Below are 27,111 nucleotides of genomic sequence, written 5' to 3' on the forward strand. Positions count from 1 at the left end.
AAACAATCAAAATACAATATCGACCCTCACCCTATTAATACTTAATAAAAATAAAATAATTATAAAATTAAAATTAAAAAAAAAAAACTTAATACGCTATTAAGTTGTCTTTATATTTAATTTAAAAAAAAAAACACAAAAACAAAATATAAAATGCAATAAAAGAAGGATGAAACCGATTTAGACACGGATGCTCGTGAGACACAAAGATCTAGTCTCATGATTTTCCACTTTTTACTCCTCACGACATAGAATATCCTATACTCCTTATGCCTGTAAGACCCAAAACACAAGAACAGAGAACCCAACTTTTGCTTTGTTCTGCATATGGTACAAGGTCAAGAAAAATCTCTAAGTCACAAGGATTAAGACAGTCTTCTTTTATACTGTGCAAGTACATAATAAACTCAAAGACTACTAATTAACCAAAACTATACCATATTAGGTTACCAACTTTCCTGAAAGGTTGAACCGTTAGGATTTGGATCCACAATGTATATTATGCTCGAACAAAATTTAACTATTTTTTTTTTGCCTGGTTCATCCCTTCTAGATATCATATCAATTTACAATAAGAAACTCTAGTTGTTAAAAATAAGGCACTGTTTGGTTGATGGGAAACAAAACACTTGAAATTTACTTTTGATTAGGTTGAAGTGAGGCACATCTTTGAAGTCCATTCAAAGAACATAGTTCTAGCAGTAGACTTCAATGAAATTTATTCAAACTGAATCAAAAAGCATTAATTACAGATACAGAATTAAAATGAACAACATAAACAAGCAGCAACTTGCCGGTTTTACCAGTTAACAGTAATGGAAGTTGAAATGCATACCAGTTCTTCATGTCCGGCAAAGACTTGAGAAAGAAACAAATTTTATTTGTTGCTGCACTTTCTGCATAGAATACATATCAGAGTCAACAACGGGAGTGGCCAAGTAGAGATGGCAACCGGGCTTATAACATACTGTCAGCTCTTGAAGGCAATCTCCTAAAGAAGTTGAGTGGAGTAAAAGGAAGCTTTTGGCGAAACCTGGGGTGCCTTAGTATATAAAACCCTGCAAGAAGGGCCAAAACTTGAAATGGTGTAACATAGAGCACTATGGCACCAATCAGACAAGCACCTGCAAACAGAGTTGTAGTTCTCGGGTCTCTCCAATTCAGAAGAGACTGAAACCTCTCCCCTTGAGTTGCCATGTCGCCAGCCACAGTCTGAATCCTCCCTGCTATGCTCCTCAGCCGATCATACCTCATCCTAACAAGATCCGATGGTTTTGAAGTTGGGAATGTATCAAACTCTTCGTCTAATTCATCAGGATGGGCGGCATGAGCATGAGACAGTTGGATATCCATGTGAGGAGGGTGCCTTGGCCTCCGTCGGAAGTTCCAGAGAGCAATAAAAAAGAGGTAGAGCAGAATCGTTGGAAGTATGAGCTCAGGAAAAAGGACCAGTATCACAAAGAGGATGTGAATGAGGATGGTCGTAAAAGGGTTCTTCCAATTGCAGATATTGTTGAACCATTTTCCAACTGCAATCAGCCCACCTATAACCCCCATGATTCTGAAGAAATTAGCTTTACTCCTCCTCATACTCCACATATGCGAATCGACATCCAGCATATACCCCACCACCTCCTTCCTCAGGGGTGGCTCAGCCCTGCCCAGTCTCACTGCGAGAAGCTGAGTCGCCTGGTGCCTTAAACTATCAACCTGAATCACAGACAGTGGATGAATATAGTGCATTTTCGGCAGCAGTGGCTGTGAATAAAGATACAACATGTTAATCAAAGTTGAACATGTGAATCTCACAGCTAACTGTATTTCACCCATCTTCTTCACCCCTTTAGATTGCAGCACTATAAGAGGATATGAGTGTGTGTAAACCCGTTCAGACTCAAGAATAGACAGCCGGATTCTGACCTTACCGATTATCAGATCCTTTGTCCCTCCAATTTTATCGCCCCCATGTAAGTGACAATTGTCGAAAACCCCTAAGGTAATAACAGTACATGGATCAAAGACCTCAAAAATGTACTGCTCATTCCATTTTGGGTTGAAGTTATCTATGATTGTCCTTGTCCTAACCCATTTCCGCCCATATTTAGCAACACAGTAAGCATCCGTTGTTCCCCTCCCATCTTTCGTCTTCATCGGAGCCAGTCCTTGAGCGCTTAGAATCCCCACTTCCAGAATCCCAATGCTAGGCTTCCACAATGGCTTTGCCGTTGGCCTAAAATCACTACTATACTGTGTAGATTCATCGAAGACATGATACCCACCTTCCAAACAGATCCTCATACAAAGCCTACTAGCAAATTTGGTTTCCTTCTTCAGTTCCCCATCCACAAGAACATGCTTTTCAAGATTGTACCACTTCCAATTAATGGGCTTATGGTCCAACCTCCTCTGTACATTCTGTAAAGCAATCACACACTTACCCAAGACTTCATCTTTATTAGATGCCACTCTATCTTCCACAGTCAAAACCAAAGGCTCCTCAAATGGATCAGCAGCTACAAAAATCAAGTCTTCATTCCACATTGGGTTAATACTCTTGATTTGAGATGTTCTGGTTCTCAAAGCCTGATTTCCTAGGATACCCTTCACAAAAACTTCAGGGTACCTACTTTTGTCACTAGGCACCAAGTCCTGGGCTTCGATGATATTGACCCGAAGATACCAAAGCTTGGGGGAAAGGTATACCTTGGATCGAATGTGGGTAATGTTTTCAATGCTGACTGTAGCTGCATCTGAATGCCAGGCATCTGGAAAAGCCTCATCTGCTTGAGTTCCCATCCAGACAGCCAACATGAGCTCTCCCTTAACCTTCTCCCCCTTCCTATCCTCCAGCCTATACCACTGTGGAGCCAATGGGCTATCCGGTGGCACACGTCTTGGGACTTCATGGAGATCGAAACTAACCTTACCCATGAAATCATCTTTCACAAAATCCTTATCTTTCACCACAACTTCAAGAACTGAAGCTTGAAGCCGATCTTTTGAGAAAGCAAAAACCTGATTCCATACAGGGTTCGTCTTCTTCTCAAAATGCTTGGTAACCCCCTTATAGTTCCCGAGTTTCACTTCTATATAAGGATCACAACTGCCAGTTACATCTTTTGGGGGTAAATCCTTGGCTTTAACGACCCGGACATAAAGATAGTGCATTTGCTCAACTAGGTCATAGGCACATGTGAGCTTGTCCCCAATCACACTGCCCCCACCAAGTTGGGGCTTTGTCTCCTTCAGAGCAAATTCGACCGAAGGTGGAGGCTTCTGCATTTTGTTGTTTTCACTCACCCAGGAAAGTGAAAACCAGGAAGAAGCAGCCAATGACTTTCAAAATCTAGAAAGTTTGAAATAAGAACTAGAACAAACAGAGCTTTTGTTACTCCCAATATGACATTGGCCTTCACAAATGCCCTGAAACAGGAAAATCTAAGGGTTTTCGAGTGGTATGGAAACTAAATTTCCCAAACAAGAACTCAACTGGACAGTCAATCACCAAAAAACTCAAGTTCTTTTGAGCTAGAATGGTTCAAATTCCGAGGCTAAAAGCTTTTCTCAGAAAGCTTCAGGTCACATTGAGCAAAAACCTGTAAAATGAAATGAAAGGAGACCAAAATAAGTTAGAAACAAGACACTACAATTTTAAAACAACAGGCAAACAGGACTCCAATGCTCTGTTTGGTTGCTGAGAAAATGAGAACATAACATACAAATAAATAAGTTAAAGAGAACACACCCTTCAAACCATTTACATCATCTGGGACCAAGTAAACAAGAAACACCACTCAACTAATCCAACACCATTCTCACTTACTCTTCAACTACCCTGCCACTTTTTGGAAACCCATAGTGATTCAAAATCCTCCTTCCTTTTCCTTTCTTTTCTTTTCCTAGACTTTCTCAGCAACCAAATAGCAAAAACAACAGTGAAAAAAATACCCCATACACACCCACAACCCTCCACGCATTACAAGCAATATTCACCTAAAAAAAAAGGCAAAAATTGCAGATCCCAGTACAAAAAAAAAAAGAAACCAAAACTAGAAAAGTACCGTAAGCTCATAGCACAAGTACACTGGAGAATCAAACTTTTTAGCTAAAACCCGACTTCCATTTTTGAACAAAACACACTGAAGTTTCAACAAAATCTTCACAACCCAATTTCAATGCTATACTACAAACATGTTTTATACATGCTCAAGCACAGAGATGTATTTAAGTTAATGAAATGACAGTACCTGAAAATGAGAGATTCATGAAGGAGAAGGTGAAGAGAGTGTGGTATTGGGATGAGAGTGAGATCCGCAAGGAGAAGAGTGGAGAAGAGAAGAGCAAAGACAGACTCCAGGTTGCCCAGCCAATTTTGAGTAACTCATTTCTTCTTTCCTATTATTAACAAGGAAATGAGAGACACATGTGAGAACTCTGGTCGGTTTTAGCACGTGCGGAGACAGTTGGTTTGGTCGGACTATTTCTTCTCCCCAATGGAGATGATAAATTGGGATTTGTTCCCACAATTTGTCGTGAGAAGTTAAGTTCCTTCTTGTAAATTTATTTTCAAATAGGTAGTTATAAAGTTGTGCCAATTTAACCTTCAATTGAAATAATGGAGAGAAGTATTAATTTTGTAGAACAAGATTTTGTTGAAATCCCAAATATAGATTTTAGCCATTATGGGCCTCTCAACAACCCTCCACCATCTTTTAAACATCATGATTTGGGTTCTTAATTTTTCTTACATACCTCGAAATCAATCGTAAAAAATGAATATTCAAAGTGAATGTATTCATTTTTGACAACTTTGCATTAAAGCATCGAGTTCCAATAATGTTAGGTAGTACTAATTAATTTAGATTATGCTAATCATAATTTAATGTAGGATTAATGGAATATTCTTAAATATATTATTATTAAGCATCGTCAAAAAAATCTATTATATTAAAAATTGGTATAAAATAGAAGAGTTGCGAACAAGTATAAACATGATAACCCTATAAGTAAATAGACCGCTACCACTACAGCCCCCGCACCCCCTTTCCAAAGAAAAAAACAAATTCTCATAATTTTTTCACGAGTATTTTAAAAATATATCAAATGCCACCACGAATAGAGAGATATCTCGCCAAAAATACGTTGCACGATGCTTTTAGCCTTTGTTTCAGCCAAAGTCAAATAGGAGAGTATTCCTATCTCCCAATTAAACTGCGCCACGTGTCAATTTTAAGCAAGTCCCAACGTGGCGGCTCATAAAGCTGACAGCTAGCCAATTGCAATATACTTGAGATTACCCGATTGTAGGGAAATGGAGTGTGTTGCGTCCGTTCTGGGGAGTCCCCCGCAGTAGTAGATGCGCTTGTGAAGCGCGTGAAGGAAATGCTGATTGAATTTAATTAATTGATGGTGGGCCTCATGACTCGGACCATCGAGAAAAGATGGGACTCAGAAAAATTATTGAAATAGAAATCCAGTGTGTTGTATGGCTCTCATGTAACTTCATTAATGAAACTTCACATCATGAATTAAATTCCATATTTGTAATAATTGAGATTTTACATGTTTAGGTGATAGTTTCTATAAATACAAATTAATGATTGGCTTAAATAATAAAGCCATACGTCGTTTCGATCGATATTTTAAATTTTTACAATCATATAATTTAACCACTACGGCATCATTATTAAATCAAGAATGTTATTAAAAAATGAACTTAGATAAGAATTTAATTGAAATTTTAATCTATCCAAATATTTTATTTTTATTTGAAGAAGCATTTTAGTGAAATATTGTTGTTGTGTATATATTAATTCATAATGTGTGTGGGGAATGTTACACTTAAGACTTTGCCTTTTTTTTTATTCAATATGTCTTATTTTAAAAATACTTAAATATTGCATTTTAAGGAATATTTGTAATGTTAAATTTTATATTATCAATAAAATAAATAAAAGTAAAAATAGTAATAAAAATATAGAAATATTAGGGCATTTTTAATGTGTATAGCGAATAGTGAAACAAACTTTATTACAAATAAATGAGAATAAAGGTTTGTAACTGTATAAAAAAAAAATGTTTCCAAAAAATATCTTTTAATAATTTTAGTTATTTTTTACTTATTTTTTATGATTAATTTTAAAAATAATTATATAAACATATAGAATAATTAAAAATAAACATTAAACATAAGATTTATTTCTAAAACATATTTAAAAACATTTAAGGTTTCAGACAGATTTTTGTTTTATAAAATATCATAAAATAATTTTAAAAAACTGTTTTTAAGAATTATTTTAAAAAATAGTTACCAAACATGGCCTAAGACACTCGAAAAAAAGGGTCTACACCAATATCAAAATACAAAAAATGTGAGAATAATCCATTCTAATTAATCATCATTTTTGGGTATGTTATCAAAAATGACTTCTCATAGATAGAAAAATCCTAGACATTAATTTTGAAAGTTAAAATTGTGGCTTGGCCCCATTTTGAAACAAAGCTAGTAGAGTGGTGCTTTTAATTTGGTCCATAATCTTAAACAAAAAGTCGTAAGATTAGTAGCTTTCAAGGGTTCCAAAATGAACTCCCTCATTGTTTGGTGAGAAAATGCCAAACTAACTTTGGTGTAGCAGTTGAGAAAATAATGAGAAAGAATGAGTGGTAGGTGTGATAGGTTTGTCAAAAAAAATATTTATTTAATTTAATAATTAAAAAAAATCTTATAAAAAATATTAGTGGGGAAAATAAAATTTTTATTGTTAAAAAAATAAAAATAAAAAACCCTTTTGGGATTATTAAGATTATCATTGTGGTTTGATAGCTTTGTTTTTTGACATCGAATCAAACACAAACGAATCCCAGCATCTAAAATCATTTCGATTGAAAGTTTTTTTGACAATACTATGCCATGAGGTCCATGACATGTCCATCATTCCATGCAGTAGTTGGTAATTTTTTTTCCCCTTTTTCTATGACAGTTGGCTTGATGGCAACAGTTTGGGTTACATGTCTGTTTGGCTACCAGGAAAAGAAACTGCACCAAAAATATACCACTAATAAAAGCACAGTACTGTGTTATTAATGTCTTGGAAGTGGGCTTCAAGCTCCAGATCCTGGTGTGGTGTTGGGACAAGAAATCAAGTCAGAAAACCCTGGGGTTTAAATATTTTTGTTTGTAGAAATGATTCAAGTGAGAATAGAACGACTTGAAAATCAAAGAATGGATAGTTTCCAAAAATTGTTCTTCCTATTTTTTGAAAACATTTTTTTATTATCTAAAGAAAACAAAAAAACACCATTCACAACTAAAAATCAGAAAATCATTTTCTTTTTTTAATAATAGAAAATATGATATTTTCAACAAACTTTTTAAATTTTAATTATTTTCACTTATGAGAGAGAGAGAGAGAGAGAGAGAGAGAGAGAGTATGATTAACTTTGTAAGGAACTGTCTTAGTAGATCTTTGGTGAACTACCAAGCATAGGGTTTAGGTAAATTTCTTGTAGTGATGGTCTGAAAAAAGTGGCCACAAGACACCTAGAGAGCAGAAAATTGAGAGGGTAACTTCATTTTCTTCCATTTTCTAACTCCTGAAAAGGATGTGCTAGCTGATCCAGGGCCTGAGAGGAGATGGTGTTTGGGACCATCTCGGCAGGGTTGGCCTAGCCTCCTCATGAGTCATGCAGTAATCAATTTTTCAACCAACAAACATGGGCTTACTCCTTGTTTGGTGACAAGTTTCATTACAACCCCAAAACGCTTGAACCAAAAGCTTCCACAAGATGGTTGGACAATGGAAACCATGCAACCAAGGCATGAATTTTCACCAGTGTTCGTCGGCAGAGGAATCCGGTTCCACCGACACGGTGGGAGGATGTCGCTGTCTGGGCAACAACTTACGAAATAATTAACAGTGAGAGACAGGCTAGCAGATGATTGATTTCTGTAGAAAAATTGGACGGATGTTGTTTTCTTTAGGCAACTACTTCTGAAATTGTAGAAAAGAATAGGCCTTTTGTCAAGGCACAAAATGGGGTCATTGTAACTGTATTGTCTTATTGATGATCAGCATGTGGGCATATGCACTTCTTCTGCTACTGGCCAAACAGGCCTTCCAACCAAATATGGGAGAAAGATTCTACAATTTTTTTTTTTTTTTTGGAACTCAAACTCTGATCCAAAGATAATGGTTCTTTCTCTGCATCTAGTCTAGTTTGAATAGCTGGACTTAACAACCAGAGTATAACAAAATATAATATGGAAGAAGAAGCCCCTTAAAGAAACTTAAAACCGTATCTTATATAGAGGAACCGTAGAAGGCATCTTTTGACATGGAGTCAACACTTTGCAGGTGAAGAATAAGATAACCCTAAAAAATTTCAAATTTGAGAAGGCAGGTTTGTATCAAACCTTCCATCAATTGGTTCAATATATCCATGTCAAACCCCACCTAGGGTTAGTTTTAAATTCCTAGTCTCCCAACCAATAAAATAATTATTTTAAAATCATAAAACATAAATTCGATTATAGAATAAGAAATTAAAAAATAATTAATATGTATGAAAACATAAAAAATATGTCGTTAGTTGGTATTTCAATCTGAATAATAATCTTCAAATTCAAGTTTCGAGGTTCATGCATTTTTTTAATAATTAAATAAAAATAATAATTCATTAATATAATATTGTTAAAGTTTGGTGGCTCGAATTCTATTTGGTTCGGTCTGAATTCTATTTGGTCAAACCCATATTCATTCATATAATGACCCACACCCAACCATTTATATATTGTTTGCACTAAGCTTAAAGAAGTCCCCTCGACTTTAAATTGTATCTATAAAGTTAAGAAAAGTCAATACTTATATAACATTAAGAGTTTTCTTCCTTTCTATCAGTAGCAAAGTAAAACATTTAAAAAAAAAAATTATCATGATTTCACATGTTTTCCTTTTGTATAATTCTGTATGTAGAGATGGGTATAGTTTTGTAGCAAGTTGTGATTGTCCTTTTGAGCTTTTTGTTTCTTGTTGGTTTAGTGGGTGCCAAAGTAATGAAATTTTATGCGGCTTGTAAAGTTTCTGCAGACAATAATGGCAGTTTTTTTCGTGTAGCTACTAGAGGCTAGAGCTCAGTGAAGTTAGAATCAAAGTAATGAAATCTATCTCTCAGAAAATGCAGCATTCAAGAGTTCATCCATGGCATTCATAGAGGAACCCTTGAGATCTTCCTCATCTCTAATGGCATCCTTCATCATATCTCTCACCTCACAAGCCTCTCATTTCCTTCCCTTTCTCTGTATCATTCATCACCAATTCAAATCTTCTTCACGATCTCTTCAATCTTCATGCTTAACATCACATGCTAGAAATTGTAAAGATATAGAACTCAACTTTGCTTTATAGGATTGAGTGGGCAAAAGAAATAATATCCATAACAAGGGTGAATTCATATATTAATCTTAAAAGGGATGGAGATTCTAAAGCACCTAAAAAATCATCTTCATAGCTGATATAACCATGTCAGCAACAGAGGGATCTGCAGCAATAACCTAAAACTTTTTCACCTGAACAAGGGCTCCCTGCCTCATCCCAGATTCAAGCATTGCATCTAGAACAGCAACATCTCGGGCACCTTCAACAAAGGAGAGGCGGGTTTCGGCTTCATATCTACTTCCCTTCTGTAAAGATGTAGCAAATGGGATCAGAGGATTGGTTCCCACTAAAATAAGTGAATGTTTTAGAGACATCAACTGCAATTAGACTGAATTAAATTTGACTATTTCCACAATGGGCCAGAATGGTTAAAGGCCTGTGAAAATAAGATGACAAAATGCTATCAAGCTCAGAAGAACTCCTCTCTCAGGAAAGCATCTGAACAAGCTATTATCATATTGAAGAAGGGAAGAGAGGAAAGAGGATAGCTTTTTTTTTTTTTCTTTTTTGGGGGTGAAGTGAACCAAACCAGCCCAGCTTTCAAAGGATGAATCTAGAAACAACTTGTGAATGGATGTATAAGCATTCATCATGACAGCCATAACATTTTACACTACCTTAAGGGTGGCCTGTGAAATGTCATGTATAAAAGTTTTTAATTCCTCAGTCACCCCACTGAACGGGTAGAAGGAGCTTTTGCATTGCCCATCAGCACCATGAAATGAAAACTGTCATAGGATTGAAAGATATCAAAAGCAGGTTGTAATTTCTCATAATCTAAGTACATGGTTTTTGTGTCCTAATGAAACTCAAGCTTCTCAGGCACATTAAGCACTAAAGACCTTCAAAACTGTCATATAATTCCCATTAATGGAATAAGACTCGAAGGATTTCAATATACCTGGTAACCATGACTTCCCTCTTTGTTCCCTCGCTCAAGTTGCAGTGTTCCTTTTAAGCCAACAACACGCCAGAATATCTGAAGGTATAAAGGACTACAAGTGAGTAACAATAATTTATATTTGTGAAGAACGGAAATTTGAACTAAAAGTATCATTTCACCACATGCCTTAGGAGCCCTCGTGGAAACTACCATTACAAAGACACCAGAACATCCATTCTCCAGTTGACTAATGAGGCAAGGGGAAATCCAAACTGTCACCTTTAGGCTTTCAATTGCATCAGAAAATAATTTATTGGAAAATTAAATTCATGCTCTAGAAACATACAAGACAGAGGATATGTTATCCGGTGGAGGCAGCATCGTATCTACATGAGAAGTGATAGCCGAAACTGAGGCAATTTCACATCCAACAAGCTGTTCATGTGAACCAGATAAATCACATTTAGAATCAGATTAATGGTCCAAACAATAATCATACAAGAAATTTATTTTACTATTGTGAAATAGTAAGGCTGGTGAGTTGACAATATACAAGTTTCACAATTCAAGACAAATGTTGAAATATTAAGAGCTTTTTGCAAGACTGCAAACTCAAGCAAGCTATTTCAGAATCACTGATGGACAGTATGTTGAGAGTTAACCATGTTACCACTGCCAACTTTTTTCTCATACCTAATTTTTAACCCATTAGCAACTTCGACAATTGAAAGCTTTAATGTTTTCAAAATTTGAAACAAAAATAACAGAATCGGTCCTATCAGTAAACCTTTTTACCAAAATAACCAAAAGTATAATTAATTTGCCATTAGGTATAATAGATATTTGAGCTCACCATCCTCAATCCTGCAATGAAATGTACCCCCATATCCAGAATGAAACCACCCTGACAAATTGAATACATCATTATCAGCATAAGACACAAATGGGCAGTTTAAGTATGATAATGTCCGAGGAAGATGGTTAGGTTAAACAATCAAAGAACAGGAGAGACATCCCTGAAAATTCAGAATTCAACTAGTTTATCATATACTTACTACAAGGAATAAGAAGGAAACCATAACAATGTGAATAATCACTATGGGTTTCTTGCAATTTAACATTGTATGTATCAATTCAGTACATGAGAGCACATGTATATTATAATTATCACATAGAAAATAAACTTTGTCATTGATTGTTCCAAAAAGTATATCTGCCATGGAAATTCTCTGGTAAATCATTGAATTATTTATAGTAATCTGCTTAACTATGGAACATATACTCACTGTAAAATTGCGTCTCCAAGAACTTGAGAAATAAGGGTTTGAACTGTTCATTGATCCCTCAACAATAACTTGGATGCTCATCATATCTCCAATCTCTTCCATTAGTTTCTTGCACTGTGGAATCAATAATGATTTGTCTTATAAGCAGGGTAGTGGGAATTAAATCACTTATGCTAAAAAGAATTACCTCAACAAAAGCAGGTTCAAACCGGTAATTCTCTGCAACAGCCCAAATAGGTTGGCCAGGGATGCTGGCACAAATTGAATTGTAGTGTGAGAGTGCAGTTTCTGCCTCACTAATAGCTGCATGATTAGGACACAGTGTATTTGCTTAAGAAAAGAAACTCCTTGAATATGGTGTAATTATTGAATATCATACATATGCTGAATTTTAGAAAGTTGCTTAAGTACAGATATATAATAGCTCTAGCCGAAAGAGTAGAAAAAAGGCCATAATTAAGTCAATTGTAGTGGTTTATGAGCCGATACATATCAGTACACACATGTATGTATAAAAGAAAGAAAATATAAAGTTGGCATCTGCAGCAGCAGACAGTGGGAAACAGAATCTCAGAAAACTGTAAAGAAACTTAAGAACAGAAACTTCTTTCTTAGCTTGAGATTAAGAAAATTGTTTCCCATTAAGACTCTTGGATGTCCTATGAAATTTTAATCTGTTCATATTTTGTACAAAATTTGAAATGAGTTCATCATTGCTTTTTGTAATATTTCAATGCTTGCATGTTGCTTCACTTGAAATTCTATTTAATGATGATATGCACATTGCTTAACTCACTTTACTCACACTATATTCTTTTGTTTCAATTATGCAGCACAATTCAAAATGGATACTAGACTTCTATCCAAGAGGGTGGTGGAAAAGTCAGCAAAGTTTAACTTAATAAGGCTTTACCTTTAATGTGTCTATTGGAAACAATTTTGTGGGTATTTTAGCATTCATGCGTGCGTCCATAAGGAAAATTCCCTTAATACAATAGAATATTAAAGGTAAAAGAAAAGGAAATTTTCTGCTTTCAATAGATCACTTCAGTGCCTTTTGGTGATTCTAGTAATAGTTCCAATCTTTATATTAGCCTACTAAATTGTATGCCCATATCTTCTGCAGAACACAATGATTTTACTGTGTGTGATGTCCAAACAACCCAAAATGAATTTATGGAGAGCTAAATCGACAGGAAATGATAAAGAAAGCTTCAAAAAGAAACCAAGAGACCAATATATATAAACCCCAAGCTTAGTTTGCGGGTGTTAATCACTTGCAAGTTCCTTTCACATTACTTGAGAGTGATAATGTGCAAATTAAAACCCTGAACACAAGACAGTAAGAATTTATTTCTATCAAATACACAATCAGACAAGTCCATCTAGAACAAGCATCAATATGATGTTCTTGTACACAGGACCTTTGGGATCCCTCCCTTGGCTTTCCTTAGAATGTGATATTCCATTTTTTGTACTCAGTATTGTCACACCTCTAGGTCCTTGCCACCTCCTTTTCTACTTTGTTACTTATTCTTTACTGCCTATGTAAAGAACGGAAAAAAAGAAAAAGAAAAAGAGTTGCACTCTAACAGCAATTGCATTGTTTCTCAAGTGTGCAAATCAAACTCAATAATATAAAGAGAAGCAAGAAACAACAAATTCTTCTCCATCATTGCCATGGATAAATTACTCCAAAAACATGAATAAATTCAAATAAGTTGAAATCATATCCTACTTACAAGCTGCTGCCGGTTTCTCTTCACCATTTTATCCAAGCAGTACATATGGCAAGCCCAAACCAAAAGTACATTTTAGTATGTTGCATAGGAAAAAGTTATGAAACAATGAAATAACAATTACATAATAACATTTAGGAGTCTCCTCTCTTTCATTATTTCCCACATATAAATCTAATAATGTGTGTGTGCGCGCGCGCAAGGATTAAAATTTCAGCAAATTTCACCAAAATTTCATGTTTCAATCTCCACCAAAATGATTTTATGGCTGGCAATTTGGCCAGCAGAATTTCTCTGGATTTTCTGCAATTTTTTGTAAATTTTTTTTATTAATTGTCGATTTTTTGGCAATTTATCATGATATTTTCTATTAATCGCCAAGATATTTTTAGCATCACCATCCCAGTGCTGTAGCGCATGTTTGGATACATTTCCTACTTTTTATTTTTTTTAAATTGAAAATTTTATATAAAATTCCTCAGTAAAAACATATTGAAAACATAGTGTACTTGAAAACATATTTTAAAATTTAAGGAAGTAAAAAATAAATAAATAAATAATTCCACAAATTTCTAAAGTTTGAGAAGGGTCTTTAAGAATACAATGTAATTTCCATTTTTGAATAAGAGCTCTTATATTTTGTATAGGAATTTCTAATTTTAAAAATAAAATAAGAAGTGTGTCCAAAAGCCACCTTGGTAAATAAATTAATTTTAAATAGTTTATTCTCAAATTCCATTTGACTTGTAGTTGAAAAATATAAAAATCATCATGATAATTTTCTTAATAAGTCTTTATATCTTTTGTGTAGAAATTAAATATAAAAAGATATATAAACTTGTAAATAAATTATAAACATTTTTAACTACAAAAATAATCATTAATGTTTCATCATTTCTTTTATATCCTTAAATACATCCAAATGAAATAGATACACATTTTAGTATTAAATGTGTTTTCAACTTCTGCATATTCTTGTTGAACGTAATAAATGTTATCATATATGTATATATTTCAACAAAACAACTCCAGTATACGTATTATTATTATTTTCATCATTTCTTGGATTTTTTTTCCAATATTTTTTTCAAGTTTTGATTAATTTCCAACCCACTGAAATTTTTTTTCAGATTTCCATTTGATATTTCAGTAAAACCCAACTACCAATGTTTCTGCAGTTTCTGATATTTTAATCCTTGTGTAAGTGTGCGGGGTGGGGGAGAGGGGAGGGGATGAAGAGAAGTTAATTGGAGGCTAGTTGAAAAGATGCAACAACTGAGCAAACTTCAGTTTATAGTTTTTTACAAACACAAAATCACCTTGAAGAACATGCTTCCCTGCCTTTAGCAGTCTAAGTGACATCTCCACCTGCATGAATCGGTTCATATGCAAATATTAACATTTCTAACAGAGGACTATAGAATGTTGAAGAAGATGCTTTTAAGTATAATGAACATTTTAAGTGAACACTCTATTAGAAAAGATTGTGTCCCCTCTTTCATTCTCTTTTTTAGGGTCAGCTAACTTTGCATTTTACTTGTAATGGAATCTAGGTTTACTTCAAATATTTCATTCACAAAGAGAAGCTCGCCTTGAAATGTTACTCAACCAACATACAATTTAAATGGAACAGAGTCTAGTGGACAATGCAGTGAGTTGTTTGTTTAACTATGGTGGATACACATAAGCAGCTTTTTGTTTAAGCACTACTTTCATTCTAGAAGATACAAACACATTTGTCAAGGGAACATGCATTGTGTAGAAGATGGAAAGTTTTGTGCGAAAACCTTTTCTGTTGAAATAAATTTATAAGGTATACTAAAGAAGGATATGAATTTTAGCTTTAAAGTACGTTCATCTCACATAACCATCAACTTCTACTTTTTCATTTGCATTATCCATGCACTTTCAACTACAAAAAGAAAGCTAAATAATACCTCACTTCCCGCTAGTATTGGTGTTCTTGTCTTGTATCCATATACAAAAATAATTGAACAGTCAATATAGTTTTTACCCTTGCACAAAAATTTATAATTGCTCAATTCCTACACCCAATTCTAGAATTCCACAGTTTCAAATACCATAATATCTGTTTTCTTAATTTTCTACACCTGAAAGTGTGAACACAAATCAACATAAGAGGCCAATCCGTAACCACAAACAGAAAGGCGTAGAGTATTTCTAATACAAACATATACAAAATCAATTGATAATTTATAGAGAAAGAGTTTTAGAGGGATGCCTGAAACTGTCCGGCAAGAACCACTGCAACCCCAGTTATAGAAGAATCATTAATAATCTCATCAAGACCATCTTCACCCCACTTACATTCTACATCAGGAAAATTTTTCCGGGCAAGCTCAACAGTGATATTGGCAGATTCCTGCACACAAACATTTATAATTTAAACAATGCAGATCCAGAAGATGGACAACAAAAAGAAATGAAAGTTCTTTCTTTTTCAGGAGCTTGCTTCCTAAGAAAACCAAAAACCCCGATACATTTCAACCAAGTCCTAGTACAAGACTGACCCGATTGAGTAACCCAATATCTGTCACATTTCCCCCAGTTTTCTCAGCAGCCAAAGCGATCACACATCCTTAAATGAGATTATCATCTCCCTAGTAACTCAATTAGAGAAATTTGTTTCTAGGAAAAAAAAAACACCTGCATCTTCTAGAGTAAAATTCTTAAAGAAAACCAAAAACCCTAACACATTTTAGCCAATTCATCGTACGAGACTGACCCAGATGAGTAATCCAATGTCCTTTCATTTCCTCTGTTTATCCCCATATTATATTCTTCATCTCCCTAAATTCGGAAAGGACCCAACTTATACTTCAATCTTTCTTTGTTACTTCCTTAAATTTCCTACACTTTCTTAGCAACCAAACAAATCATACGACCCCCATATAACATTCTCCATCTCCCTAAATTTTGTTGGGAACCCCAGTTCTATTTCAATTTGATTACAAGTTTTACTCATTCTGTCCACATCCCCATACGACATTCCTCATCTCCCTAAATCTTTTTCAGCACCCAAGTCATATTTCAAGTTGATTTCGAGTTTTCTCCATTCCTTCCTCAATTTTCTCACAGTTTCTCAGCAACCAAACAGAGAGGTGAGGCTATAAAGGTACCTGGGAACGGCTCCAAATAGCTTTGAGAACAAAGAGATGAGAGATCTCAGCCAATCTGGGAATGTACTGAGTCCTTACAAAGATACCACCACCAAGAACGGCGATCTGAGGTGGGTCCTCCATCTCTGCAAATTCCTAAAAACCTTCACCAAACTCAGATTCGGCTACTTCTTGTGATTGGTGAAATGATCAGTTCTGTAAATAATCTGAATTTTCAGAAATTTGGATAGCAGTGACTGGTGAGAGTGTGCAAATCTTACGTAATATTATCATAGAATCAAGAAACAAATAAAATAAATGAAATTTGTGTTTTCTCGGATAATATTTTTATTTTCTATGAAACAACTAAAAATAAATGAAATTTGTTTTTTCTCTATTAATATTTTTAACCTTTTAAAAAAATTAGGGAGAATTATCTTTTGGGGTAGATGGGTCCCCAAATTAACAAAAAGTCCATATAACTCTTCAAATTGAGTTGAAGGATATGAAATAGTAACGGACAAATATATCCTTTAAGAACACATATAAAATATTTTATAAAATTAAGTTAAATAATTTTTTTTCAAAAATACTAAATTAAATAAAAGTAGTTTTCAAAAATATTAAATTAAATAATTTTTTTTTCAAAAATATTAAATTAATTTTTTTTTCAAAAATATTAAATTAAATTAAAGTATTTAAAAAAATATTAAATTAAATAAATTTATTTTAAAAAAATATTAAATTAAATAAAGTATTTTAAAAAATATTAAATTACATAAAAGTATTTTTTTTTAAATATTAAATTAAATAAAAAATATTAAATTAAATAAAAGTATTTTTCAAAAATATTTATTTTTGTTTCAAAATCAACAAAGGGCATTTTTGGAAATATTGAAGGATGATATCCTTCAATTCAATTTCCATACTTTCATTGGGTCTTGGGCTCAATTTGAAGAGTTACATGGACCTTTTGTTAATTTGGGGGCTCATCTACCCCCAAAACATAATTCTCCCAAAAAATTATTTATTTATTTCAAAGTTATTTTGAAAACATTTAAAAATATGTTTAATAAATCTTTAAGAAAAAATAGTTTTTTAGAATATATTGGGAAAATGGTTCATTTTTTAGAATAAATTTGAGGTGTTTTTAATTATTTTTTATAAATTTTTGTATTAGAAATCTATAATCTTTTATATTTAAGCTATCAAATAAAATTTTATTAATAAAAATAATAGTAGTTAATAAAACTATTTTTAAAAACTTTCTTAGAAAATCCAAAATCTTTCAAATGTAATCATTTAGGCTTTCATCCGATAATGAAGATGTTTTTTTATGTCTAATTAATTTATTACTAAAAAAGAAGAAATAAAAGCTTGTTTAGTTAAGAAAATAATTGTAAAATACTATTTTTTATAATAGTTTTAAAAAACTGTTCTTTAATTTAATTTTATTTTTAAAGGATAAAAGTCTCTTTAAAACCTAAAATGTTTTTATCTTATTTTTAATATTTTTAAATATATTTTAAAAATAATTTTTGTATTTAGGTTTTATTTTTAACCATTCTATATGTTTATATGATTATTTTTTAAAATAACATTTAAAAAATAAGTAAAAACAATAAAAGACAATTTAAAAAATATTATCAGAAAACATCTTATTTTTTATTTTTAAAAATAGAAAACAATATTTGATTTTCAAACTTTTTTTATATATTTTTATTATAAAAAATAAAAACTATTCTCGAAATTAATTGTAAAACAAACCCTAAATATCTCATTTTAGGAATAATCAAATTATGAACAAGCTTGTTGAATAAATATAATTAAGAAAATGTCATTTCTTATCAAAATTGATATTTAAAGCATTTTTTTGTCTTATTAATTGATTCATTTCTTATCAAAATTGATAATTAAAGCAATTCTTTTTGGTCTTATCAATTGATTCCCTATTGAAGCACATGAATATCATGATTTATCATTGCTTCCTCTGAAAGTTTTCTCCTTTTAATACGTTGTCAAAAATTTCCCACATAAATAAACAAAACTGCGATTACATCATGTGAAACCAGAACCAACAGATTGAATATGAAGATCTCTGGACTGCTTTGTAGCATCAAGCTTATGTTATAGACTTACATTCAGTTTCCCTTGTGGGATACAAGGAATATTGAATTATAAAAATTGGAATTTAAGTAGTTAATGACCTTTCTTTGTTTTCTATCAGTGAGCCAGACAGGAACCAGAACAGGTTGAAGGATTGATGGAAGAAAGAAAGTCCTACTGGTAGAGTCTGAAGGCAAAGACAGGGCTATGGAAGTCAATGAAGTTCTTCCCATCTTCCAGTGATTGTACGTATATAGCTTCTCTTGGTTCCTCGCTTACTCCACTCTGTGTAGCATACTCCAACGCCATCTCGTAGTCTACCTGCATCACATCCAAAACGAACCACAGAAATATTTCAATTTATTGTCATGTCTACTGGAAAGTTAGTTATAACATCCCACATCAGATAAGAAAATTTTTTTCTGACATTATACATGTAGCCGACTCCTCTTAATCATATGGATACGCTTTAAAACTATGATGACCCATTGAACCAAGAGTCAACAAAATCTATAGGAGGAAGTGAGTCTTTCATTAGTACAATACCCTTTTCACAAAAAAAAAGTGAAGAAAAAAGTGGGTATTTTGTTTTAACGGAAAATTGAAGGGTTACTATTTGATTTCATATTTTCACATTAGTACACGTGCAAATGTTGGGAGTTTCAGGGCACAAGGAGTTTCAGACCCTAAGGCTGGTCTGGATCAACAGACGCTAATATCATGGCAAAGGTAGCTAGTAGTCTTTTGTTGCAATGCCTATTCAGTTAAGGTAGTCCACTGTTCCAAGTTATTGAAACCTTAATAAATTGTACAAATACTGTCCTTGCCCATCCATGATGGTTTTATTTAAAAGGTACTTTACCTAGGGCAGAAGCATCAGGAAGGAGACATGGGAATCTATGTAGAAATAAAAAGCTAGATATCATTGGGAAATATTTGGACTTGCCAGAACATTCTAAATTGAGTAGATTCTTCTTCACATTTCACATACTAAACAAATGACCACCTGAAAATTTAAACCTGGTCTGGTTTCCCCTAGCCCAATTTTACAACTTGGCAAACAACATGTCAACGCCCATAAAGCAAATCGAACTCAGGAATTGAATAAGCTAGCTTTATGGAGGTGGAGAGTATCCTGGGTTGCGGGAACTATTTCCTTGTATGTGTCTCAACCATGTGGTAAGATCACATTGACAGTAAACCACATGACACATGCAACGGACATTTTTTTTTTTTTTTTCAATTAAGCAATAGGCTATCTGAACTTCACCAGATGGACCCCTTCATGTAGTAAACAAGTCAAATCCTTTTCAGTTCAGTGTCAGTGGCCACTCGCCCAATCCCATTCAAAACTGTTTAGCAGTCTGGCCTCCCCAGAAAATTATTCCAAACTATGTAACCAAGGAGGTGGTTTGGGGCAAATCTTGAGTATTTTGGCAGAGAAACATAAAATTAAGGAGCTCACCTGTTCAACGTGTTTAGCAAGTTTTTCACTCAGTGTCTGTTTTGTAATTGAATGAGTTGAAACTTTCCTTAGTACATCTGCATCCTCATCTTCATAACGTTTCTTCTTTGATGCATGCAACTGTGCCATTTCTCTTAAGACATCATATATAGCACCTGTAGCATCAGGAATATACCTGCAAATCAACAGCATTCAATTTGAGCAAGTCTTTTGGGTTGACAAGAAAACCACTTTCTAGCCTGGTTGGTAATAAAGATCAGGGAGTGGTTGTCAGTACTTGCTTAAATTTCGTTTTCTTTCCTGCTGCACACGAGCCTGAATTTTCTTCACTATTTTGGATTTCAGCTGGATGCAGCACTGCTGAATAGAAGACTGAAGGGAGAATGTTGTCAGATTACCAATAATTTTCATAATGGAGATTACATTGGAACTGGAAACCACCCACCTTAACAGCAGAAGCAATTTCACTTATATCATCTCCAATATATTCCTTTCCTGTTCCTTTAAAGGGGATTTTTGTGCTTACAATGCTCACAAACACACCAATTTTATCTTGTGCCTGGTTGATCTTGTAACTATTCCAGCTGAAAACACAATTCAGTGAGATTTCTTTTTATTCAAAACTTGGTAACTTTTCCTGTTGCCTCCAAAATCATGGCAACGACTCCTTCCCCTTCCTCCCCAATCCAAGATCCAGAAAAGAAAGTTGATGACCAAATAAAAACAAAAAAAAATTAAAATTAAAAAAAACAACAATGAAAAATACATTTTTTTTTAATGCATTTCTTACTTGATTCTTTTCAAGGCGGTTCTGGTAACAACATCAGCACCTTGCTCAAAGAGAAGAGGAATCCGGTTTGCAAATCGGAAAATGTTTAGACCCTACAATGTAAGTAGGCATAGGATGCTTCAAAAACTCTGAGAAAACTAGCCATTAGAACAAACTTTCGACTTTGAATCTGAGGTCAAAACATGGAAACATCCTAGTATGCAGTTTTATAATACAGAGCCATCCTTGATTTGTACAGATTTGTACAGCATAATAAAAAATGAAGAAAAGTAAAAAGCTCCAAGGCAATATAATAGAGCCCAAAATGATGGATGGTTCCCTCTTGCTTTCCTTTCTTTTTCTCCATCTGGAGTGTATCTCCAGCAAACTACTTAGGAATAGAGAATAATGTTGATGAATTTGGGGCTGCCAAAGAACTATATGCACTGTAAGTATTAAAAGAAAAGCACGCACTTGCTTAACATCTTTTCCACCTATACTGACTCCGGCTTCAACCATGAATGGGTGGCCTTCAAAAACTTGAGCACTGTATGAGGTGACAGAAGAAAAAGAGAAACATCAGAAGTGATGGTAATACTTCAGCAAGAGAAATAGAGAAATAAAATGCTTAAGTTGTTATCATCAAAGATTGCATGTGAGATACTGAGAATCATATAACCACATTATATACATGCTAATTTCCTGAATAAAATAAGAAAAAAGCAAATCTAGCTATTTAAAATATCAAATACAACCTGCCTGAATAAGTTGCTACCATATCTGGATGCAGCTCCTTTATAATTCCAAGACGAAGATTGTATTCCCCTGCAGGACTGAGACACTGCAAATAGTTTCTTATTACTATCCAAACTACTTCAGGAAAAACAAACCACCACAAATTGTTAGCATTGGAAATGATAACAATAATATAAATAAATAAATAAAATAAAAAATAAAAAACGGGGAAAAAAATGCTTGAGGACTAAGAGCATCTTACATCACCACTAGGGTCATCAAACTTAGCCTGACGAAACAACTGGTGGATGCGAACAATTTGCTGAGAGGTCAGAGATTTAACTGCCATTTTTGGGCTAAAATCTGGACCCATTTCTCCTGAAAAATGATAGATCATCATCTAGTTAGGGACCAGCCCAATCATCTTACCTGTAGCTGTACAACTGTGATACAGTCCAACGTTGACCTGTATTACACAATGGATGAAATGCAAATAACATCTGAAGTGTTAAGACTATCATGAATAGATGGTGGTCTGCATTCATAATATTTGTGACAATGATTTTAGTGAAATGGAGGGTTAAATCTAGAAAGCGTATCCATACTATATTATAACTCTTAATATTCAATTGATCAGGAATCCTAGATTCCAAATCTGCAGATTGAATGATGGGCTCAAAAAAATTATCAATAGCTATCCAAAACAGATGAAGTGATAATATGCAATGATTTTTATACTGTAAATCTTTTCTCATCCAAAACTATAATCTACTGCCACATGATGAAAAACTGTATTTTATATCTTATAGTGCTAATACTGTTGGCAAAAGGTATTCGTTTTGGTGTCATCTTGAGGTATGATGGTCTGATATTATAACAATGACAAGTTTCACTTGCACAAGTATTCAACACTCAGCCTGAAATCATACTAGACCGTAAACTAGAAATATTTTTATAGTATAATCTTGAAACTTGAGCCAAGGAAATCTAAATAATTTCAGATTCACTCCCTCCCCTTATTCCTCCTAAAATCTGACAGCATAAAGCTTCAGGTTTTCAAGGGGAGGCATTTTAAATAATTTTCTTGAATTTCGTATGAAAATATTGTACAGTCACACAATTCCCCTATTCTTTCTGACTCCCAATTGACAGATAAAATTTGCAACTGCAATTCTTACCTATCAAACGTTCAGCATAGGATTTTCCTATATTTACAAATTCATGCTGAAGAAACTGCAAAAGATTCTCTTTTGAAGTTTCTGAAATAAGGCGTTTAATGAGTAGTAAATCAACAGCTGATGGATGGTACTTTGTCTCAGCAGGAACTGGAGGCATTATATCTGTTCTTCGTGCAAATCTTATGGTGACATTTTTACTGCAAGGAGAAGGAAATGCAATTAGATTTATAAGAAAAGAAAGAAAGAAAGAAAAGAAATAGTGAGTGAGAGAGAGAGCATACTCAGATGTATCCGATACAAATTTAAAAAGAAATTGAGCATAAGGGGTGATAACAGCCATTTGACGCATATAATGCAATATCTTGGACTGCCCACACCAACAGAAAATTCATTAGATTAAGGTAAACAAAACAATACTGATAAATTGCTGTCAACCATCCATGTCAAACAAGACAGAATAAATCAGAACAGTTAAATTGAGAAGATATGAAACTCTAATGAACATATGATATGCGACACATGTATCACATACACGGTAAGTCGTCCAATTTCCCTCAATGACAACTTGAATTTCAGCACCACGCCATCGCTCCTTGTTATCCCGTTTTTCATGTAAATGAATGTGAGGGATATTCCTAAAAGATTGAGAGAAGCACTATTAAGAAACCATGAACAAGGAAATATTAAGTAGATAATAATTAAACCATAGAATTCACCCGGGTACTATATAATAATGCTGATCATATGTTCTTGACATAAGATATCCCCCTATAAGTCCTATATGGATAGATAAATATATGAATGCATGCAACAATGATTAATCATTTGTAAGTGTACAGCCTTCTACATTTTTCTAAATTTCATATCATACCGATGAATATCTATATCTAGCCGGCAGAATGAAATATAACTTTGGCCCTTCATTGATGATGAAATCTCTATAGGAAGTCCTGTACTCATCTTAGACCAAATTAATGCCTGCATAAGTGCAAGTTTCATCAAATTTCCATGTATTCTATAATATAGTTATCAAAAAAAGAATCCTAGAATCAGATTATGAAAATAAACTCAATGCCTAGCTTCTACCACACAATTCAAAAAGCTTCATTTGCACAACACTTCATAAAAAATGACCGGATACAAGAAAAGGGAAGTTAGACTTGGGTATTGCCAGAGGAAAACAGTTCTATATTGGAAATGATGGTTATTTCAAACTCAAAGCTACACCAATTGTAAAAACAATGTGTTACCATCTTTGCACCGAGCCCAAACTTTCCACGTGTCTGCTTCAAGCCATATTTTGTCCCGGACAAAACTGCATGGATGCACACTCTTATATCAACCCTAAAACTTAGAAATTCCCTAGCTGCAACATTTACTACTATAAATTCCAGACATTGCAAAGAAGTATCATATCTATGGTTCAAGACAACTATTCAAACTCATGAGTAAACAAAAGTGTACAAAACAGAAACTGGATCAAGCAAGTCACTTTAAAACCTCGTCCAAACATATTTGGGATGTCATCATGTGGCATTCCTCTTCCATTGTCCTACATTGAAAAGAGATTACAGTCCTGAGTTCAACCTATAGAGAACAGTTCAGAATTGGCTTATGTCCAATTGTTATATAAATAGATAAATGAAACCACAAAAATTAGGGCAACACTCATAAAGCAATAGCACACTGGAAGAAGGCTGAGAAGGAAAGTGAATCACACCTTACAAGTCACCCTGTAAAATGAGGCCTCCCCTCGACCCTTCATGCCCTTGGAAGCCTGGGGCTCTTTAACTTTCTTCCCAAGGGCAGCATTTTTTGCTTGTAATTCTTGAGTACGAGCTTCCTTGGCTAGTCGTTTCTACAAGGCACCAAAAGAAATGCCACAAAATGAACTTGAGGACTGCGTATGAAAATAATGTACATCAGCTGCAGCCGCTCATGTTACATGGTTACTCTATCCTCCAGTAAAACAAGTCTGGTTACCCATAAAGCAACTACACATGCAATGCATTATCAACAATGAACCAGAAACAACTGCAATTCAAGCAAGACTTTTCACCAGACATGTAAGTTCAGTAGGGGAATCTCAAAATTCAACCAAATACTCTGACAAAAAAAAAAAATGAACCCACAAAAACATGCACACCTCACGAGCCTTAGCCGTCTCAAAATCATCATACAGCTCCTCATCAATACGTTCTCGATCAACAAGACCAATCATGGAATTGAACTTGCTCTTCCCTATCTCTTCACTACAATAACCAAGTCATTAGAAATAATAATGCATATTTAATATTTATAGCATCAAGAGATAACAACTGCTAGATATACATAGTGAAGTCTTCCATATATCTAAGCTACCATGCATAATTCACATGAATTTCACAATTTCCTTTTGCATAAACTTAAAAACTCACATTGTTATTTCAACTTCAGGAAGCTCAGAGATGGATTCTGCAGAATCAAGCGAATTTTCAACAAGTTCTCTCACAGTTGTGTAAAGACTTTTTCCTGGCTGAATCAGAAAAACACAATGAGTGAATTAAACATTAAAACAAAAGGAAGGAAAAAAAAACCCATTTCTATACATGCATTTTATCTATGACCAAAAATTTTCCCTTAAATCTGACTGTTCCAACTTGGTTCCTTCATTCTAAGTTTTTCTAATATTTAGCTGAAATTTCAACAAATTCTTATCTTACTCAATAACACAAATGAACTTAGTGACTTTTTCCTATTATTTGCCTTTATGGAATTGTGACTAAATTCACAGCAGAAATTTTCAACTAAGTTTTCTTATGAATTTGGTTTGGGCGCGTTTGAATGGTTACAATCAGCTAACACAGTGATTCCATTATTCAATACACAACACAAATTTGGCAAATAGTTGCCTAATTCTATCACTGCCATCCAACATCACACTCTTCATTTTTTTATACAAAGAATTGTTTTCCAACCTAATCTGACCTCGATTTGGCCCAGCCGCCTCCAAATAATTGTGATACCACCAAATGATTTTCAGTCATGATTACTTGCAGAATTTTAACAAAAGTTTTGCATCATTCCTCATACAATCCCCAAATTTGATTCTCGAAGTGATATTACACAAACAAGCTTACACAGAGATCAAAACACATATTTTGGAACTAAAACATTTATAGAACTAAAAAAATAAAAATAAAATTCAAATCTGAGTATGGAACTTACATTGTCAAATCCAGCAATGTTCTTGTTCTCTGCAAAGAACTCCGCGGGAGATTCTACAAGAAGAAAAACAGTTACTCAAACAGAAACAACAACTTCTGTTTGGTTGCCGGGAAAACAGAGAAAAACAAAACATGCGAAATTTCTATTTTGGATTTCTATTTTTCTTACTATTGAAACATTTCCAGCAAGCTACAACTAGATAAACAGTTTCCTTTTTTCCCTCCCTATTTTATCAGGAACCAAACACTCTGCAAAAGCAAAATAAATGAGAATTAGAATAAAAGACTTACTCTGCTTGAGAAGATTTTCTTTGGGCTTTCTAGCTGTCTTGGATTTGGTCTTCTTTGGCTCAGTAGGGCTTTCACTGCTACCCCCAGTTTCCATGGAAATGCCGAGAAAATTCACCCGAGAAAAAAGAGCTAGGACTTTGGGCTTTTAGGGTTTTGGGGTTTTGCCAAACAAGGAATAAAGCTACAGAACTGGAGCTCGGCTCCACGGTGGTGTCGTCCGTAGACGATTGGCGCGGATTTTAAAAAAAAAAAAAAAAAATTGTAATTAAAAAACAAAAGTGTCTAACTCCTGTATTCTTAAATTATTTGTTAAAAAAACATTTTTTTTTTTTAGAATTATGAATGCATTTAATTTTCATATCATTTTTTACAGAATATTTTATTTGAATTTTTAATTAAAAGCCGTGGGGAAAATAAAATTAAATGGAGTTTATATATCTTTGAATATTAAAAAAATTAGAATAAAAAATTGTTTAGATTATCTTTTATTTCCAAAAAGATTGAGAAAAATAAATAAATAAATTTTAAATAAATTATTATTTTAATATACTACTTCAAATTCAGCATTGTAGAGGGTCCCTCTTTGCTCTGGTTTCTCAATGGGAAACCCAATTTTTTATTTTGATGATTTGAGGGAAGAAGATGGTTCCCCAGTCATGAAGAAGATGGGTTCACTTTTGGCTCAAAGATAAATAGAAATTACTGGAGTTGGAGAAAAGGGGGTTTTAAACCCAGAAAGGTGACTGATGGGGCAGGGGAACAGCAGGAGGAGAGAGATCAGCTGCAGTTATTCAGAAGATGCTAGTCTATGGGCTCATTTCAGTATATTGTAGGTGATTTAATTAGGTGAAAGAGGTTTTTAGTATGACCATTTGGCCAAAAAGAAAAGAAAAGAAAACA

The 27,111-nt window shown here is 33.8% G+C and overlaps 3 protein-coding genes across 4 annotated transcripts; all 3 read right to left on the bottom strand.

Annotated features, from left to right (window-relative positions):
* Positions 1-610: 610 nt before the first annotated feature.
* On the bottom strand, positions 611-4,385 carry LOC117915617 (FT-interacting protein 3-like). The gene is made up of 2 exons (XM_034831222.1): positions 4,248-4,385; positions 611-3,596 (listed from the first exon to the last, which is right to left on the bottom strand). The coding sequence occupies exon 2, from the start codon at positions 3,280-3,282 to the stop codon at positions 958-960; it is 2,325 nt and encodes a 774-aa protein (XP_034687113.1). The 5' UTR covers positions 3,283-3,596; positions 4,248-4,385; the 3' UTR covers positions 611-957.
* A 4,992-nt stretch (positions 4,386-9,377) lies between these two features.
* Positions 9,378-16,751, bottom strand: LOC117915621 (dTDP-3,4-didehydro-2,6-dideoxy-alpha-D-glucose 3-reductase). Its single transcript, XM_034831232.1, has 12 exons — positions 16,483-16,751; positions 15,585-15,725; positions 14,662-14,710; positions 13,346-13,363; positions 11,791-11,906; positions 11,604-11,717; positions 11,171-11,221; positions 10,664-10,752; positions 10,504-10,564; positions 10,336-10,413; positions 10,052-10,162; positions 9,378-9,679 (listed from the first exon to the last, which is right to left on the bottom strand). The coding sequence occupies exons 1-12, from the start codon at positions 16,603-16,605 to the stop codon at positions 9,551-9,553; spliced, it is 1,080 nt and encodes a 359-aa protein (XP_034687123.1). The 5' UTR covers positions 16,606-16,751; the 3' UTR covers positions 9,378-9,550.
* A 1,725-nt stretch (positions 16,752-18,476) lies between these two features.
* On the bottom strand, positions 18,477-26,391 carry LOC117915618 (DNA topoisomerase 6 subunit B). Of its 2 annotated transcripts, XM_034831223.1 has the most exons (19): positions 26,212-26,391; positions 25,922-25,974; positions 25,132-25,229; positions 24,861-24,966; positions 24,435-24,572; positions 24,215-24,266; positions 23,965-24,029; positions 23,586-23,692; positions 23,247-23,349; positions 22,996-23,081; positions 22,715-22,911; positions 21,799-21,914; positions 21,557-21,642; positions 21,276-21,348; positions 20,823-20,914; positions 20,478-20,616; positions 20,310-20,404; positions 20,033-20,207; positions 18,477-18,888 (listed from the first exon to the last, which is right to left on the bottom strand). In XM_034831223.1, the coding sequence occupies exons 1-19, from the start codon at positions 26,303-26,305 to the stop codon at positions 18,742-18,744; spliced, it is 2,022 nt and encodes a 673-aa protein (XP_034687114.1). In that variant the 5' UTR covers positions 26,306-26,391; the 3' UTR covers positions 18,477-18,741. The 2 variants fall into 2 exon arrangements, with proteins under 2 accessions (XP_034687114.1, XP_034687115.1); XM_034831224.1 differs by lacking the exon at positions 26,212-26,391 and having other exon boundaries at positions 25,132-25,225.
* Positions 26,392-27,111: the final 720 nt, after the last annotated feature.

This window comes from Vitis riparia, chromosome 6, assembly GCF_004353265.1.
Source record: "Vitis riparia cultivar Riparia Gloire de Montpellier isolate 1030 chromosome 6, EGFV_Vit.rip_1.0, whole genome shotgun sequence".
Classification (NCBI taxonomy): Eukaryota; Viridiplantae; Streptophyta; class Magnoliopsida; order Vitales; family Vitaceae; genus Vitis; species Vitis riparia.

What these genes read in the sequence shown, in the direction of transcription:
- LOC117915618 (XM_034831223.1), bottom strand. Translation starts at nt 26,305, where the DNA reads ATGGAAACTGGGGGTAGCAGTGAAAGCCCTACTGAGCCAAAGAAGACC. An exon ending in AGAAAATCTTCTCAAGCAGA is followed by an intron (nt 25,975 to 26,211) that starts GTAAGTCTTTTA and finishes TTCTTCTTGTAG; the next exon opens with AATCTCCCGCGGAGTTCTTT. An exon ending in GAAATTGGACGACTTACCGT is followed by an intron (nt 23,082 to 23,246) that starts GTATGTGATACA and finishes TGGTGTGGGCAG; the next exon opens with TCCAAGATATTGCATTATAT.
- LOC117915621 (XM_034831232.1), bottom strand. Translation starts at nt 16,605, where the DNA reads ATGGAGGACCCACCTCAGATCGCCGTTCTTGGTGGTGGTATCTTTGTA. An exon ending in TCATTGCAGGATTGAGGATG is followed by an intron (nt 10,753 to 11,170) that starts GTGAGCTCAAAT and finishes TCACATGAACAG; the next exon opens with CTTGTTGGATGTGAAATTGC. An exon ending in TTTCCACGAGGGCTCCTAAG is followed by an intron (nt 10,414 to 10,503) that starts GCATGTGGTGAA and finishes TTATACCTTCAG; the next exon opens with ATATTCTGGCGTGTTGTTGG.
- LOC117915617 (XM_034831222.1), bottom strand. Translation starts at nt 3,282, where the DNA reads ATGCAGAAGCCTCCACCTTCGGTCGAATTTGCTCTGAAGGAGACAAAG.